Here is an 18,799-nt window from a genome sequence, read left to right as displayed (position 1 = left end):
AGATGTAGAGGAAAGGATTGCAAAGATGATTCTGGACAGGAGCGAAAGCAACAGAGTAGTTGTTATGGGGGACTTTAACTTTCCAAATATTGACTGGAAACGCTATAGTTCGAGTACTTTAGATGGGTCTGTTTTGTCCAATGTGTGCAGGAGGGCTTCCTGACGCAGTGTGTTGATAGGCCAACGAGAGGCGAGGCCATATTGGATTTGGTACTGGGTAATGAACCAGGACAGGTGTTAGATTTGGAGGTAGGTGAGCACTTTGGTGATAGTGACCACAATTCGATTAAGTTTACTTTAGTGATGGAAAGGGATAGGTATACACCGCAGGGCAAGATTTATATCTGGGGGAAAGACAATTATGATGCAATGAGGCAAGACTTGGGATGCATCGGATGGAGAGGAAAACTGCAGGGGATGCGCACAATGGAAATGTGGAGCTTGTTCAAGGAACAGCTACTGCGTGTCCTTGATAAGTATATACCCGCAGGCAGGGAGGAAGTGGTCGAGCAAGGGAACCGTGGTTTACTAAAGCAGTCGAAACACTTGTCAAGAGGAAGAAGGAGGCTTATGTAAAGATGAGACATGAAGGTTCAGTTAGGGCGCTCGAGAGTTACAAGTTAGCTAGGAAGGACCTAAAGAGAGAGCTAAGAAGAGCCAGGAGGGGACATGAGAAGTCTTTGGCAGGTAGGATCAAGGATAACCCTAAAGCTTTCTATAGATATGTCAGGAATAAAAGAATGACTAGGATAAGAGTAGGGCCAGTCAAGGACAGTAGTGTGAAGTTGTGCTTGGAGTCCGAGGAGATAGGAGAGGTGCAAAATGAATATTTTTCGTCAGTATTCACACAGGAAAAAGACAATGTTGTCGAGGAGAATACTGAGATTCAGGCTACTAGACTAGAAGGGCTTGAGATTCATAAGGAGGAGGTGTTAGCAATTCTGGAAAGTGTGAAAATAGATAAGTCCCCTGGGCCGGATGGGACTCATCCTAGGATTCTCTGGGAAGCTAGGGAGGAGATTGCTGAGCCTTTGGCTTTGATCTTTAAGTCATCTTTGTCTACAGGAATAGTGCCAGAAGACTGGTGGATAGCAAATGTTGTCCCCTTGTTCAAGAAGGGGAGTAGAGACAACCCCGGTAACTATAGACCAGTGAGCCTTACTTCTGTTGTGGGCAAAATCCTGGAAAGGTTTATAAGAGATAGGGTGTATAATCATCTGGAAAGGAATAATTTGATTAGAGATAGTCAACACGGTTTTGTGAAGGGTAGGTCGTGCCTCACAAACTTTATTGAGTTCTTTGAGAAGGTGACCAAACAAGTTGATGAGGGTAAAGCAGTTGATGTGGTGCATATGGATTTCAGTAAAGCGTTTGATAGGGTTCCCCATGGTAGGCTACTGCAGAAAATACGGAGGCATGGGATTCAGGGTGATTTAGCAGTTTGGATCAGAAATTGGCTAGCTGGAAGAAGACAAAGGGTGGTGGTTGATGGGAAATGTTCAGACTGGAGTCCAGTTACTAGTGATGTACAACAAGGATCTGTTTTGGGGCCACTGCTGTTTGTCATTTTTATAAATGACCTGGAGGACGGCGATGTACAACAAGGATCTGTTTTGGGGCCACTGCTGTTTGTCATTTTTATAAATGACCTGGAGGAGGGCGTAGAAGGATGGGTGAGTAAATTTGCAGATGACACTAAAGTCGGTGGAGTTGTTGGCAGTGCGGAAGGATGTTACAAGTTACAGAGGGACATAGATAAGCTGCAGCGCTGGGCTGAGAGGTGGCAAATGGCGTTTAATGCAGAAAAGTGTGAGGTGATTCATTTTGGAAGAAATAACAGGAAGACCGAGTACTGGGCTAATGGTAAGATTCTTGGCAGTGTGGATGAGCAGAGAGATCTCAGTGTCCATGTACATAGATCCCTGAAAGTTGCCACCCAGGTTGAGAGGGTTGTTAAGAAGGCGTACGGTGTGTTAGCTTTTATTGGTAGAGGGATTGAGTTTCGGAGCCATGAGGTCATGTTGCAGCTGTACAAATCTCTGGTGCGGCCGCATTTGGAGTATTGCGTGCAATTCTGGTCGCCGCATTATAGGAAGGATGTGGAAGCATTGGAAAGGGTGCAGAGGAGATTTACCAGAATGTTGCCTGGTATGGAGGGAAGATCTTATGAGGAAAGGCTGAGGGACTTGAGGCTCTTTTCGTTAGAGAGAAGAAGGTTAAGAGGTGATTTAATTGAGGCATATAAGATGATCAGAGGATTGGATAGGGTGGACAGTGAGAGCCGTTTTCCTCAGATGGTGATGTCTAGCACGAGGGGACATAGCTTTAAATTGAGGGGAGATAGATATAGGACAGATGTCAGAGGTACGTTCTTTACTCAGAGAGTAGTAAGGGCGTGGAATGCCCTGCCTGCAACAGTAGTGAACTCGCCAACACTAAGGGCATTCAAATGGTCATTGGATAGACATGGACGATAAGGGAATAGTGTAGATGGGCTTTAGAGTGGTTTCACAGGTCGGCGCAACATCGAGGGCCGAAGGGCCTGTACTGCGCTGTTATGTTCTATGTTCTTTGTCCACCCTGGCCTTAAACAAGGTTATCTCACCCCTCACCACCGCCTTTAGAGCCTCCTAGACAACTGCCTTCGACACCTCACCCATACAGTTGAAACCTACATATTCCTCAATTACCTTTTCAATTTTGTCACAGAACCCTTGGTCCCCCAAAAGTCCCACATCTAATTTCCACCCCGGCCTCTGCACTACCCCCTTCTCCAGTACCATATCCACCCAATGCTGGACACGATCTGATACTGCAATTGCCGAGTATTCCGACCTCTTAACCCCAGCCAGCAAAGCCTAACCCACCACGAAAAAGTTGATCCGCGAGTATACCTTATGGACCGCTGAGAAAAACAAGTACTCCCGTTCCCTCGGGTGCAGAAACCTTCAAGGGTCCATCCCTCCCGTTTCCACCATTAGCCCAGCCTTTGCCCCCCCCCCCCATGGGACTAGCGAGCGCAGCCGTGACCTGTCCAACCTTGGCTCCTGCACCAAGTTCCAGTCCCCCCCCCCCACTATCAGTTTGTGTGTGTTCAAGTCGGGGATGGCCCCAAACACCTTCTTTGCGAATCCCACATCGTCCCAATTGGGACTGTATACACTTACCAGCGCCACTAACCTCCCCTCCAGCACCCCTGTCACAATCACATATCTACCCCCCTGATCTGCAACCACATTCTCCATCTGGAAACATACTCTTTTGATGACTATTACCTCTACCCCTCGAGCCCTTCCATCAAATCCAGAGTGAAACACCTGACTCCCCCAGCCCTTTTAGTCTCACCTGGTCCTTCACCCTCAAGCGAGTCTCCTGCAGCATTGCTACATCGACTTTCAAACTTTTAAGATGCGCAAACACCTTTGACCTCTTCACCGGACCTCCTAACCCTTTCACCTTCCACGTGACTATCCTAACTGGGGGTCTCTCACCCCCCCCACCCTTCTTATCCAACATCATCATACCACCGGGCCCTGCCCCATGAGCCTTACCCGCCCCTATCCATTATTAACACCAAACCCCTTCCCCCCCCCCTCCCAAAATCCCCCCCTACATTTCCTCTCGAAAAAACATCTCCCAGCATCGATGCCTCCCCCCCTCCCCCTTGCTCGCCTCGTAGGCCCATCGAAACCTGCTAACCAGGCTCCAATGTCCGCAGCCCTCCTCTCAAAAAATGTACTCAAAGTTATTAAATCTCAAGTGGTTAATTTTTTAGAAAACCAAACAAACATCTATTCAGAACCCACATCAAAGACAGCTAATCCTTTAACGGCCCCTGTAAATTGTCAATTAAACTGTTAACGGTAAACCCCCTTGCTGAGACAATTGTAGATTTTAAGACTTGGCCAAGCATTCATAATGACAAAATTATAGCCCTTAGGGAAATGTTAACAAAGAGCTCTATTGAAACTGGATGAACAGATGCTACTTTTTTTAAACCTACATCAAATGGTCTGTCAATCAAAGCAGTCCAGGTTTTTTTTTTTAAAGTCCCAATGACAGCTGCAGCCTGATTTAAAAAAAAAATGTTTTAAGGATTTAAAAACTTTAGATCGTGACATTTAAACAGACCTGATCCACTCTTTTCCATCAATTTGTAACTCTCACACTGCAGGTTAAGGCGCTTGCAACAGTCAAAATGAGGCCTGTTTGAACTCAGCACTAAGTTCAAATGGCCCTGTTGAGTTCAGGTTTCCCTGCTGTGTGATTCATGCCAAGTTCCCTTCTCCCAGCACCAAATTTGGACCTGTCAAAAATGGGGTTGGGACCTCTGCACCCGGGCTCTGTCTGATGTTTCTCTGCAAAAATCTGGCTTAGACTTGGCCAATGGACAATTTTCCTGGTGGAGTGATGTATCTTTTGTATGTGGAGGTTAAACAGGGTTTAAAGAATAAGAAAGATCCTGCCTTGATTGGTATTTTTGCCACTTTTTTTCAAATTCTTTCAGCAACATGCTTGGTAGGTTTTGTTTGTTATATTTTGTTTTTCCTCAGTGGAATAATTGTTAATGAAACAAAATCTGTATCCGTTGTTCAGCACGGCGGCACAGTGGTTAGCTTGGCTGCCTCACAGCGCCAGAGACCCGGGTTCAATTCTGGCCTTGGGTAACTGTGTGGAGTTTGAACTTCCTCCCCATGTCTGCGTGGATTTCTTCCGGGTGCTCTGGTTTCCTCCTACAGTCCAAAGATGTGCAGGTTAGGTGGATTGGCCATGCTAAATTGTCCTCTATGTCCAAATATGTGTAGGTTAGGTGGGGTTATGGGGATAAGGCAGGGGAGTGGGCTTATGTAGGGTGCTCTTTCAGAGGGTCGGTGCAGACTTGATGGGCTGAATGGCCTCCTTCCGCACTGTAAGGATTCTATGCTTCTGTGTTCCTATGTTCTGGCACAAACTTGGCATACTATCGCCCCAGGTGGGCATTCTTACAACAAAATCATAGCAATTTTGTTTGGAAATGTGTTGGGTTATGGGATGCGCAAGCATTGGTTCTCCACCTGTACAAACTTTAATACATTACTGGTCACATGGGAGGAATTGTGCGTCTAATGCTGTTGCACAAAAGAAAGATGTTCACGATGTTCTTGTGAGGTGGGTTGTAGATGGATGACTGTGTTCTATGACTGTCTCCTCCATTTAACTTCACTGCCTTGCCTCTTTTCAGCCTCGTAAACTTTGGATACAATCATTTTCAAGAGGAATCATTGGAATCGTTGAATCTGCAAGTTTTCACAAATCATGCAGGTAGCAAGTATAAACAGCTTGCTACATTTTCCTTATGTTATGTACGTTATGTGTTCCAGCAATGTTATACAGAGATTCCGAATTAGAGAAAGAATTAAAAGAATGCAACCCATCACTTTCGATGATGAGGCAATATCCAAGGCCTCTTTTCTAATTTTCCCCAGAAAAATAGTGAAATCCCAGTTTGTGGAGACCAGCAGTGAACGGCGCTCGCCCGAGGTCTCCAAGGCGAGGGACCTGGATCCCACACTCTGGGTAGCTCTTGGCAACCCATATTAGAGTGAGACTAGCTGTCTCACTCTAATATGCAGATTTGCCAGAAAGTGATCCCGCCCACAATGGGCAGGGTTCACATTGCAACATCTCGCAAGATCGCATTAGATCTCGTGAGGCTTGGCGAGCCAGGTAGATCCCAGAAGTGGCAGAAGGGGGATCTCCCGACATCTACTGGTCATGTGACGCCACGCTGCATTTCGGGCACAACGCGACAGTCGATCCCGACCTAAGTATTTGCAATTCAGTATGGTCACCACCAAGTGGAGATAATGCACGTTATGGGCTTGTGTCTAAATGTTGATAGTTGCAGCCTGTGTCTTTCACAAAGAAGTACAGAAATCCTGTCTGACCAGGTGTGGGCAAAGAAATTAAAATTAATGGTGAAAGTGGTGGAAAAGGGAGTTTTTCAGGAAGTTCAGTCTTTCTCATAGTCAGCAACAATACTGTTCTGCAAGCCCTGCCAAAATCCAGCATTAACCAGGGAGGAGGCATGCCTTTCATTTTCTTCATGTGTGTGCTGGAGCCTTTATTTTGCATGAAAATCTAGTATAATTTGAAAGTCGGGCTTTAGTTGTTTTTTTCTGCCGATGGAGAATCTGATATTGATGAATTATTTTAAAGTTATCAGCCTGATTTTCAAATCCCTTCCATGGCCTTGGCCTTCCCTAACTCCAATCACCTCCAGCACTACAACCTCTGAGATGTAACCCTTTGAGATTGTGGTACTCACTCCTCTAATTCCAGCCTACCGAGCATCCCAGACCTTAGTCGCTTCACCATTGGCAGCTATGCCAAGTACATAAGCTCTAAGATTCCAAAATCTCTCCTTCTTGCAACCTCTATTTCCTCCTCTTTAGATGCTTCGTTAAGACCTACCAATTTGACCAATCCTTATGGGCAGACTTTTATGCTTCCCGACACAACCCACGGCCCTGAATCATTTTTCCCCGACACCGAGATTACCGTCACTCCCAACCCCTCAGAGCATCCCCTGCCCTGCCCTGTCCTCCCATCCCTGGGGCCCCTGGTACTTACCTGAAGTGCTGGCCCAGGACGTAGCTCAGGCAAGGCACTGCAGTACCTCTTCCTGTCACTGCAGAGCTGTGCCTAGAGGGGCTGGAGCGCTGAGGGCCAATTTGATAAGGCTGACAGCTCTAAGTCAGGACTTCTTCCCAAGTGTGGGTGGAAGTCCAACCTGCTGCCAGTCAATGCTCAAATGAGTGTAAAATGACAGTGGGCCTGCCAGAGTTGGCGGGGATGCATTCCCCGTCGACACTCAGTAAGCACTGAGTGTTCGCCATCTGAAAATTCTTATAGAATTTTTTTTTCTTTTTTTCCCTATAGAATTTACAGTGCAGAAGGAGGCCATTCAGCCCATCGAGTCTGCACCGTCTCTTGGAAAGTGCACCCTTCCCAACCGCTCACCTCCACCCTATCCCCATAACCCAGTTACCCCACCCAACACTAAGGGCAATTTTGGACACTAAGGGCAATTTAGCATGGCCAGTCCACCTAACCTGCACATCTTTGGACTGTGGGAGGAAACCGGAGCACCCGGAGGAAATTCACGCACTCACGGGGAGAACGTGCAGACTCTGCACAGACAGTAACCCAAGCCGGGAATCGAACCTGGGACCCTGGAGCTGTGAAGCAATTGCGCTAATCACTATGCTACTGTGCTGCCCTTCTCCTTATATGACTAGGTATCAAATTGTGTATTACAACTGTCAAGAGCTTTGGGATGGTTTACTTTGTTAAAAACACTATATAAATATAAATTATTGTTTTTTCTTGAAAGATAATTTATTGAAGGTATATCCAAAGCATACGGAGAATAGAGAACCAGGAACAGTCCATAACATCCTAACAATAACAACATTGAACACCGCATAACTTACTAACAATGCACATAACACTATAACAATACAATACAACAGAAACCCCCTTTATATCCAAGTATGTCACCAACACTCTCAACAAAATAAAAAACTAAAGTACCCCCCACCCCTTAACAGCCAGTAATCACTGTACCCCATTGCCAGCCCCTATTCCCCCCCCCCCAATCGATGTTCTAATGGTTCTTGAAAAAATTTCTGAACAGTGTCCACCTCACAGAGAACCCCTCATCCCAACCTCTAATGGCGAACTTGATTCTCTCCAAAAGGAGAAAGTCAGCAAGGTCCCAGTGACCCAGTGCGTAGCGGTTCTGTGGCTCGCCAATTAAGCAAAATTCTCCTTCGAGCTAGTAGGGAGACAAAAGCCACAACATCGGCCCCCATGGATACCCATGGAGAAGGTGTGACCACCACCCGAGCCTACACATTCGTAACACCCTCCCAAACCCCACCAGTTTTGGACAGGATCAGAATATGTGGATATGGTTCGCATGCGATCCGGCACATCGTGCATATTGATCAGCCACTTGAGGGAAGAAATGGCTCGTCCTAGCAGGTTTTATATGTCCTCCGTGCACAACCTTAATTAAGTTGAATAAGACTGAATCTAGCTCATGATGAAGATTTATTTAACCATATGCAATGCTTCCTCCCAAATCCAGCCCCGCACTGCGCCTCCCAATTAATATATGTTATTGTTAATAAAAATCAAGGACAGAAAGCATAACTTCATAATTTCTCTTTTTTATTGTTGCTGTTGTAGGCACCATGTCAGTGTGTTACAGCCATCCTGTGCAAAATAAGCTGGAATTTACTTATTCGATAATTCTTCTGCATCATGGTAAATCTGGTTTATTAAAAGTTCACTCAGCCGGTCTTTTTGTTAGTTTATCCTGTCTTACTGAAAGCTATGCCAGATTGTAAAATCACCTGCACAGCTGTTCTACTCTCGTTCTGCAGGATGTCCTTTTAAAGCGTGACCCCCTGTTTCTCTGGCTGTAAAGTGATAGTCCAGGGGCTGGTTTAGCACACTGGGCTAAATCGCTGGCTTTGAAAGCAAACCGACGCAGGCCAGCAGCACGGTTCGATTCCCGTACCAGCCTCCCCGAACAGGCGCCGGAATGTGGTGACTAGGGGCTTTTCACAGTAACTTCATTTGAAGCCTACTCGTGATAATAAGCAATTTTCATTTCATTCACCTGGAAAGTTGGTCTGAAACGCTTACTGGAGGATTCTGAGATTTGAGCTCATGGTAGCTAATGTACTATTGGCTTTGCTATTGTTTGGCCTGCCAATTCTTTTCAACATTTAAAATACATAGATAGAATCATAGAATTTACAGTGCAGAAGGAGGCCATTCGGCCCATCGAGCCTGCACCAGCTCTTGGAAAGAGCACCCTACTTAAGCCCACATCTCCACCCTATCCCCGTAATCCAGTAACCCCACCTAACCGTTGGACACTAAGGGCAATTTAGCATGGTCAATCCACCAAACCTGCACATCTTTGGACTGTGGGAGGAAACCGGAGCACCCGGTGGAAACCCATGCAGACATGGGGAAAACATGCAAACTCCGCACAGACATTGACCCAAGCCGGGAATCGAACCTGGGACCCTGGAGCTGTGAAGCGACAGTGCTAACCACTGTGCCACCATGCTGAATTCTCCTCTTTGTGGCGCCAGCATCGAGAGTTCTAATCGAGCGGAGAATATGGGCAAAAATTGCGATTTGCGCCCAGCGCCGATTCAGTCGTCATGCTCCGTTCCCTCGCTGGCGGCGTTATTGAAGTATGTGCCCTGCACCGATGGGCTCATGCAAAATCGTCATTTGCATGGATTTAAATATCATTCGTAGGTTGGACACTGCGTGCTCCATCCTCCTTGATGCTCTGCCTCTATGAGGCAGTAGTCTCACGGTTGCGCATTGATTCAAGTATTTACAAGCGGGACCTGGGCACCTGTGTGTTAATGGTGACTATGGGTGGTCCCTAATTCCTTTTTGTCATTTGTTTGTGTGAACATGTGGGCTAATGTTTGGGGTTTGGTGGGAGGATGGGATCATTGTTATTGATATGGGGATTGACATATTTGTTACTGATTATTGTTTAATGTTGGTGGGTGTAAATCTGGGAGAAAATGTGAAAAAGGAGGAGAATAAAAAATATTTTTTTAAAAACAGCTCCAGCTGTCAGGCTCTTTAGCACTAATTCTGACCCCAGCAGTTATCTTCCCGCTGGTCTGGGAATTGCTTTCAATTTGTGCTGGCTGAGAGCTGGTCCATTTGCATGACCTGAATCGTGGAATGAATAACGCCTCCAACTAAAATGTGAATCTCGTGCTATTCAGTCACGGCGGAAAGTTTAGTCTACCAAACAGAAAATGCCATCATATAAAATAAAAAGAGAAGATGCTGCACGTACTCATCAGGTCAAACAACACCTGTGGCAAGAGAAAGACTTAACATTTCAGATTGATAACCTTTCATCAGAAATGGGGAAGATTAGAGATGTAGAGCGTGATTTAAAGGCTTTGTCACGCCTGACTTGATGTAGTGAAGAGATTGTTGAGTCTCACAAGAGGCCTCTCGCGAGATTCTCGGTGCTCAAGACATCTCTTGAGATTCAACCGAATCTCGTGAGACATCGCGATCTGGATCTTGTCTCGCTGGGCGAGATCCAGATATGCATTTATAAATGAGCCTTTAAATATACATTCTCATATTTTACCGGTGCCCAAGACCTAATTGCATCAACTGGGAGAACTCAGCAGGGCGCCATTTAGTACTGGTCCACACAAGCATTTCCCTGGATGTTTCCCAGGCCATTGGATAATGCCCGGGTGACACTGCCAGGCTGGCAAGGGCACTGCCATGGTGCCAGGCCAGCTGTGCAAAGGTGCCTAGGTGCCAGATTTCCCATGGCAGGGGTTGTGCCTGCTGGTGTGTCTTACCCAAAAGAGGAGGGTGAGGGCGTACTCCAGGACCCTGGAAGAGGTAAGTTGAGTTAAGTGAGGGGGTCGGGCTGCGGTGGGGTGCTGAGGGGGGTTGAATGGTTGGGGCTACCTTTAAAAATGGCGCCCCGATCTGCGAGTAGTCTTCCTGCACTAAAGGAATTGACCAAAGTGTGGCCTCGAAAGGGCGTCCTCGCCGAGGCCAAATGAAACAGCAAAATACCGTTGAATAGCGGGCGCCGCCGAGAAACACCCCGCTAAACACGACTGAAACCCAAACCAGAATTTCTTTAGTTGAATTGTTCCCGCAGATGGGAATTCTACGGCATTTTGGATTCGCCTTTCCCCCTTGCAGCGCATCCCAGCACGTGGGTTTCCCGGCAGTGTGGGGTGGCTTCATTGGGAAATCGCATTGACAAGCATCAGGAGTAGAGAATTCTGCTGCCAGTGAGCAGTGCACCGCTGAGAAACACAGCTGGGGGAACGGAAATTCCCACCCGCAATAGGTTTTGAGCAATGGGTGACTGAGACAAGGACGAAGGAAGGTCTGTGATGGGGTAGAAGATAGGAGAGATTGAATGACAGAAGAGTTAGTCTTGCTAGGCCAAATGAAATGGTGATTGTGCAAGAAAACAAACATAAGATCTACCTAGAGCAGGTGTACCACTGTCTGAAAACAAAAATGAGAAAAACTGAAACGTGCAAAGAAAAGGAAGCAAAATGGAATGTCAGGAAATGGAATTTACATGCTGAATTTGTTGTCATGGCACCAATACAACCATCAATGCACCAAACCCCCCCCCCCCCCCCCCCCCCCCCCAAGTAGGACGCGAACAAGGAATGGTCAACGTATCCTATAAAAAGATAGGACCCATACCAGTTCCCATAGCAACGCCTTTTATTTGTGAAACAAAATAAAGGAGAAATCATTTAATAGAAACATAGAAAATAGAAGCAGGAGGAGGCCATTCAGCCTTCTTGAAATTATGCCACGTTTGGCCTCAACTACTTTCCTCAAACTATGACCCCTAGTTCAGGACTCCCCCACCATCGGGAGCATTCTGAATCTACTCGTCTAATCCTGTTAGAATTTTGTAAGTTTATATGAGATCCTCTCACTCTTCTAAGCGGTCTAATCATGTTAGAATTTTGTTAGTTTGTATGAGATCCCTCTTACTCTTCTAAACTCCAATGAATATTATCGTAACCGATTTAGTCTCTCCTCATATGACAGTCCCGCCATCCCAGGAATCAGCCCGGGAAACCTTCGCTGCAATTCCTCCATAGCAAGAACATCCTTCCTTTGATAAGGACAGCAAAACTGCACATAATACTCCAAGTGTGGCCTCACCAATGCCCTATACAATTATAGTAAAACATCTCTATTCCTATACTCAAATTCTCTCGCTATGAAGGCCAACGTACCATTTGCCTTCTTTGCTGCCTGCTGTATCTGCACACTTACTTTCAGCGACTGATGTACGCGGATGCCAATGTCTTGCTGAGTATCCACCTCTCTCAATTTACATCCATTCAAATAATAATGTGCTTTCCTATTTTTGCTACCGAAGTGGATAACCTCACATTTATCCACATTACGCTGCCGCTCACACAGCCTGTCCAAATCCCGCTGAAGCATCTCTACATCCTCCTCAAAGCTCACCCTCCCACCCAACTTTGTATCATCAGCAAATTTGGAGATAATACATTTAGTTCCCTCGTCCAAATCATTAATATGTAATGTGAACAATTAGGGTCCTAGCACAGATCCCTGTGGTACGCCACTAGTCACTGCCTGCCAATCAGAAAAAGACCCATTTATTCCAACTTGTATCCAGTCTGCTAACCAGTTTTCTATCCATCTCACGACACTACCCTTAAGCCCATGCTTTACATATTAATCTGCTATGTGAGACCTTGTTGAAAGCACTCTGAAAGTTTAATTAGAGAACGAGTCCAGACAGACGGAGGAGGAGGATGGTCAATGGAAACCGATTAGGCCTCCATTCAATAACGAAGCAGAGAGACCGAGCACTAGTCTGGTATTTTATTTTTGCTCTTAAATTTGCTTTCAGACAGTAGTACACTTTCTCTAAATGTCTTTGTTTCTTCTCTTGCCTTTTGCTCCTTTTGTTTCTGTCGGACTAACTCTTTTATTAATTTTTTCCTGTCTGCTATCCTGTCACAGGCCTTTTGTTGTCCTTGTCCCAGCCACCCCTTGCTCAAAGCCTGTTATATCACTAACTTTTCCCAGCTCTGATGAAAGGCCATCGACCTGTTTCTAACTCTGCGAGCTCTTTCTGTTTCTGCGGATGCTGCCTGATGCTTGCTGAATAGTGCAGCATTTTCTGTTTATTTTTTAGATTTTCAGCATCTTCAGTATTTTACTTTTTGATTTTCGCTTAAAGTATATATTGTTACTTGAACCTGCAGTATTCATTTCCTGGATGACCGTTGATATTTTTTTAAAAAGTAAAATTTGGACTATTCTCTTGATGTTGCAAACATTTGGGTATTTTGACTCTATACTTTAAAAGATTGGTATCAAAGTAAGTGAAGCTTTCTTGTGATGAGCATGATTTGATGTGTTATGAAATACATAGCAGTCTTCACTTGCAAATTGATACATTTGATTTACGTTTATGTATGAGACTAGTATGAAGAGAGATTATGATCAGTGAACCATTCAAGGTGAACTTTACCAGTTCCACACTATACCGCTCCTATTTTAATATGTTTACTCTTCTGCAGGCTGGAGAAAAACATTTACAGTTTCTTTGGAAGCATCCGGATGTGACTGTATAAGTGAACCAGCCTTTATTAACATCGGTAAGCTGATGGTATTTTGTGTAGATCAGGCAACCTGTAGAGAGCGAAACTTGCTTTGACATACAAGGGCTGCATTTCCTTGTCATTCCTAATATTCCTGTTGTCTAAATTGGGCCAAATAAAGTTTTTGTGGCAGGAAAATAAGGCAGGAGCCATTTCTGCTATTTTCTAATGCAAAATTACATCTCTTTCGTTAATAAGGACATGGGGAGTCCACATTTATAAACAAAATATATACACTTCCCGGTAGAACCCTACTGGGTTCCTGCTTGATCGGTGCCTTATTGGCCGACCTTATATTCTCTGGGTAATTGAGATACCCCGCCCCTAGCGGGGGAGCTAGTACTCCGCAAGGAGCACGGGGAAGACGAGCATTCCCACCCCGTAGGTCCCGTGCAGGATATTACACTTCCTCTATCCCGCCAGTCTTAATTCCCTCCAATTTTACCCATCTCACAATCCACCTGCTGAGTTGCAAACAACCTAATTTACTTATAATTAAAGAGAATATCTTGCTTTTACGGTCACCATGTATTCAGGATCACTTAGACCAAGAATTATAGGAGAGAGCTGTTGCCAGGATTGCCTGAAATGGGCAAAAATGAGGAGTTTGAGTCTAGAAACTTTCTGGAGCTGGAAAACACCCACTGATGGGATTTTCTATTTCTGTTACCTAGACAGACCTGGACTTCTGCCCAATACTTATGACAGGGTCCTACCGCAAGCAGACTTTCACCGTACATCCTACCCAGAGTCAGGGATTTTTAGGGTTGGGAATGTAACTCTCTACAGGCATATTCTGGTGTGCTATTATTGTGGAGGAGGAACATCTGCATGTGATGGAGGAGAGATGTGTCAGGGTATTTTTAGTACGATGCAGATCCATCAGTTATTACTTCTCTGGTTTAGAATATGCCAGCAGTACTGGTCATATCAAGGCATCCAGAGAAGATGTGTACAAGAGTACTTCACCAAAGATGCAATTGGACGGGTTTTTCATCTACTTACTGCACAGGGGCCTGTAGCCATGCTTATTTGCCGGCACTTTGACAAAGAGTAATGCACTGCACTCAACTCAGTGGTACAGTACAGGCTATTTTTCAACAGCCTTATATCATATCTGATATTAGCCAATTTGCATTTATCAGGTTAATGACTAATTCTGCAGCAGGCTCGTCCAACTTTTTCACGTTGAAGGTTGGACCGGACCCTGGCCTCACTCCAGTTCCAGGCCCCAAACCATGGCCCTGTTCCAGCTCCAACTCCAGCCCTGCTCCTGGGCTGATTAAAGGTGTGGGTGGCAGGTTCTGGTCAGTGGGCCATGTGTTGGACAACCTGGCTCTACAGGACAGCTGGGGAAATCATCGCCTATGGTGTCACAGAAAGGCAGCAAGGATGTGACCACCCAATTCTGTAGGGTTTGTGGCTTACCCACAGTCCAGGTGTCATCTGTGGTAGCCATTTTGCTTTGGGGGCTTCCATAGAATACTCCGACCTCCCAACAGGAAGGGACTCCATTTCCTCAATGCATAGATTGGGTTTGGTAACATGCAGAAGATCCTGGGCGGGATTCTCTGATCCTGAAGGCAAGTGTTGCGCCATCAGAAACGGCATCGCATTTCTCGACGGCGTCAACACGGCCTCAGGATCAGCAATTCTGGCCCCTACAGGGGACCAGCACGCCACTGGCCGCTCTAGCTGTTGATCCTGGCGTCAACTGGGCGCCGTGGGGACCACGCATGTGCAATGGCACCGGCTCCAATGTGCGCATGCGCAGTGGTTCCCTTCTCCGCTCCGGCCCCGACGCAACATGATGTAGGGCTAAAGGGGCCGGCGTGGAAGAAAGGAGGCCCCCAGCCTGAGAGGCCGGCCCGCGATCGGTGGGCCCTGATCGCGGGCCAGGCCACAACTTAGCCCCCCCCCCACACACCCCACCCCCCAGGCCTCCCTGGACCCTTCCACCCTGCGGTCCCGCCGGCTGAGAGCAGATTAGAATGGTGGCTGCGGGACGCCGCTCGACCCTTCTCGGGCCGAGAATCGCCGAGGGGGGGCGCCGCGTAGTGCAGCCCCCGACCGGCACCGCGCTGACCACGCGTGCAGCGGAGAATCGCACCCGGGCGGCGTGGCGCGATTAGCGCTGATTCTCCAGCCCAGCCCCGGGCTGAGAGAATCCCGCCCCCTATATATCAACACCACGTATGCTGCAAGCTGTCATGATGCATTTATCTTGCAATTCTGCCTTCCCTGACCACTTCAGGGAAGAATATCATATCAGTGACAGTTTCCAATTGATAACACCTACTCTTACCTACCATGGATAATGATCCCATTAAAAATACCTGGACAGCAGCAGAGCTAAATAAGGGACATGCCCCTCGGGAGTCATTGGGCCTGAACACAAATAAATGAAAGCTGTTCTGTACCTTAATGCATTTAAAATGCACCCTTATAATGCATCTGGTGATTTTAATCAATCATCCAAATAAAATCTGATGTGGAAACGCGTGCAAACTGCAAACGCCTCGTGAAACATTGCTGTTAAGAGATCCAACTCTAGAAGAAGTACAATTTACCATTTCATTAGCATCATAGAGAGTACAATTATTGCAGATGCAATCAAAACGAGGTATGTCAGTTGGATTACCTGTAATAAAATCCAAAAATTCCATATGACCAGAAACATTGATGTTCATGTCCATTAGGTCAAAAAAATATGCATTGCTTTTTATTTGTTTGGTTTGGGAAAACTATTTTTTATCTGGCTTCACAATGGTCTGGTTAAACCATAGTAGTTGCAAGTCGGGTACACTGTAATTTAGTAATTGGATATTGAATCATTTAACTTAGTACATAGTTTAAATTGAAATAACTGTGTAAAATTATTGAAGTTAATTTGTTTTCTTTACAGGTTATTATTATGTAGCTGTTTACATGCCTGGATATTTTTTACACCTCATTAATACACAGCATCCTAATTTGGCTTGCCATAGTTTATTCTTGTCAGGTAAGAATTTTTAATACAATCTAAGTATCCTCAGTAACAACCTTTGAACTTAAAAAAAAATGTCTCAACAGTTCACTTTGTTAGGTAAGTTGACTTTGGATCTGTGTATTATAGGCTGGTAGGATTTTGTGGAGTTATGTGGAGAATCATGGGCATTACTTGGTTCAGATAAGGGTGAGATTTTCCAGCCCTTCCCGCATGCAGGATCGTCCAGTCCCACTGAAGATGACCCCCCGCAGCGGGTTCCCTGGCGGGATGGACGAGCCACGCAAAACACTAGACATTGGCAGGACTGGAAGATCCTGCCGGTGGCCGGTGGCGAGCCGCTGGCAAACATGCTGGGGCACGGGGAGCACAACATCCTGGGCAGGTTAATAGCAATTGAATCTGGCACGTTTTATTGTGTTGCTCTATAGACCCCGGGTTGATTGTACTGTTGAGCTTTTCTTGCATTTATCGTTTTCAGAGATTGTACCAATGATTTTGTTTGTTTTGAGTTTGTTGAAGCAGTGAAGTTAAACTGCTATTCATGTGGTGTTCATTAAAGTACTGTTTGCCAAATGCATCCTTCCTAAATGTTGGTGGCCTTGGTTTTCCAAACTTGATTAGCTCAGAATAAATAAATGATGCCCAGTATAATAAGCTACAATGGATATAGAAGATAAGGCTTGTCTTACCGTTAAATGTGGCTGTTGTTTACATGAGGAAGCGACTGAATAGAATCACTTATGTTTCAGTTGACCTCATGATGAAAATATATTTTGCAGCAAATTATGTATTTATGGTGTTTAATTATGTAAAGTAGGATTCAATTTCATGCTTTGTTAAAATTTCAGTGGTGATCTGATCAAGATATTTAAAAGGTCAAAACGATTTTATGGGGTATATGATCCAGAGAATCTGGATTGATAGTTTTTTATTAGTCAAGGCCATCAAGAGATCTAGAGCAAAGGAAGTAATTGGCAGAGCGGCTGAAGGGCACACTTTTGTTTTTATATTTCTTTAATGAATTCATTAAATACGCATAATGCTATGTGTTTGTTAGGGAAAGATGCCAAAATGAAGCCATGGATTCACAAACGATACATGTTGTCATTGTCTGACTTGGTGCTGGACTGTCAGTTGGGGAAAATGTATAAAGCTGACCTCAACCCTCAGACATTGCTGTTGTTCATGCGTGACAGTAAACTGGATTGTCATCAACTTGCAGCAATGCACTGCGCAGTGTTGTATCTCCAGAGCGATTCAGAAACAGAAGCACAGGTACTGGATTAAAGTGTTGATATATAATCCAATATACACCCCTTATTGTTAAACTTGATATGTTTGAGACAAAATATAAGATGCTGCTCTGTTTAATAACATTATTGGATATTCTTTGGAAACTGCGGTTGTATTTGTTGTTCACAAACTAATGACCGCATTCCTTAGCTTTTAGCCCCAAAGTCATTTTTGAGCAAAGGTCTGGTTTATGACGTGTGTGCTGTGGTGTACAAGAAGGAGAAACTCATTCCACAGCCAAGTGGAGTTCAGAATAGCAAGTGGGTGGCCAACCGGAAAGTTAGGAAGAGGCGGCCAGTGTAGGAATCCTCTGGGGTATGGCAATCTCAAGCTGATATTCAGCATTGAACAATACTGAGAGTGAAGGAGTGCAGCCCTGATCCTAGCACCATGTGGCAAAGGACTGACAGGGGCTTCCAACATATATGTAGAACACAATAGTAATTAGGGATTTGAACCTCAGGGGGGTCTATAGCAGATGGCATGTGGGGGTACCACCCTGGACATAAAGGGGTTGTGCTGGTGGGTGCCAAGGGGTTCTGAGAAACAATCACGAAGATCGGATGTGTGGATGGTGTCAGCTCGTGAATTTGGGGTGGCGGGGGGGTGGAGGTTTGGGAATTTGAAGGGTGGCAGGCGGAACTGATGCCAGGGAGAGGTGGTAACTCACCTTTGCAGCTCGTTGGTCTTCTTTCATATTGGACAGCGGACCCCGGTCATGCTGCCCCCATTGACAGCCGCTGCTGCTGCCACTGCCTCCCAAGTAGCACTGCTGACCCTGCTGATGGTCCTCCGACCCCCTCGGGAGAACAGGGTGACCCGGTCTGCCTCTCATCCATAGTGTCAAGAAGACTTGTGAAGTCGACATCCTTAAAGCGAGGAGCAGGTTTGCAATTTGCAATGTTTGTGTGTTGACTGGGAGTGAGTGGTGAGTGAGCACTTAAAAGCAGCCCCCGTTGTTAGCACCGAGGTGCGAATCGGGTGAATAAGATGCCAAGACAGTCAGTATTGGCGAGAATCTCGTGGGGGCTCATTTTTGACACTAAGTGCCGTGGAATATATGGTGCAATCGTGCCGTCACAAAACACCTGTCCAAATGTGCCAAAAACTGGACCTGGGAATTTTTCCATTGAATCGCGCCATTGTCTTTGCCTGTAGTAAGATGATGTAGCTAATAGGAGGAGCCAGGGGCTGAAGCAGTCAGGTGTTGATTTTCAGTTTTGAGTTCCATTCAAGATTAGGTTGTGAACTCACCAGCAGCGTC

The 18,799-nt window shown here is 45.7% G+C and overlaps 1 protein-coding gene across 4 annotated transcripts in view; it reads left to right on the top strand.

Annotated features, from left to right (window-relative positions):
- gsap (gamma-secretase activating protein) overlaps window positions 1-18,799 on the top strand; it is a 129,625-nt gene that overhangs the window by 34,916 nt on the left and 75,910 nt on the right. For all 4 annotated transcript variants that reach the window (XR_011934036.1, XM_072471342.1, XM_072471341.1 and 1 more), the window contains 5 exons: window positions 5,222-5,301; window positions 8,236-8,313; window positions 13,173-13,250; window positions 16,159-16,254; window positions 17,300-17,517. Coding sequence is in view for 3 of the 4 variants with exons in the window: in XM_072471342.1 (XP_072327443.1) it covers window positions 5,222-5,301; window positions 8,236-8,313; window positions 13,173-13,250; window positions 16,159-16,254; window positions 17,300-17,517 (550 nt within the window). In the remaining variant the exon portion in view is untranslated. The remainder of the gene's footprint in view (window positions 1-5,221; window positions 5,302-8,235; window positions 8,314-13,172; window positions 13,251-16,158; window positions 16,255-17,299; window positions 17,518-18,799) is intronic.

Source organism: Scyliorhinus torazame, chromosome 13 (genome assembly GCF_047496885.1).
Source record: "Scyliorhinus torazame isolate Kashiwa2021f chromosome 13, sScyTor2.1, whole genome shotgun sequence".
Classification (NCBI taxonomy): Eukaryota; Metazoa; Chordata; class Chondrichthyes; order Carcharhiniformes; family Scyliorhinidae; genus Scyliorhinus; species Scyliorhinus torazame.
Note: the sequence above shows the minus strand (reverse complement) of the source record. Positions and strands in the feature narration are given on the sequence as shown.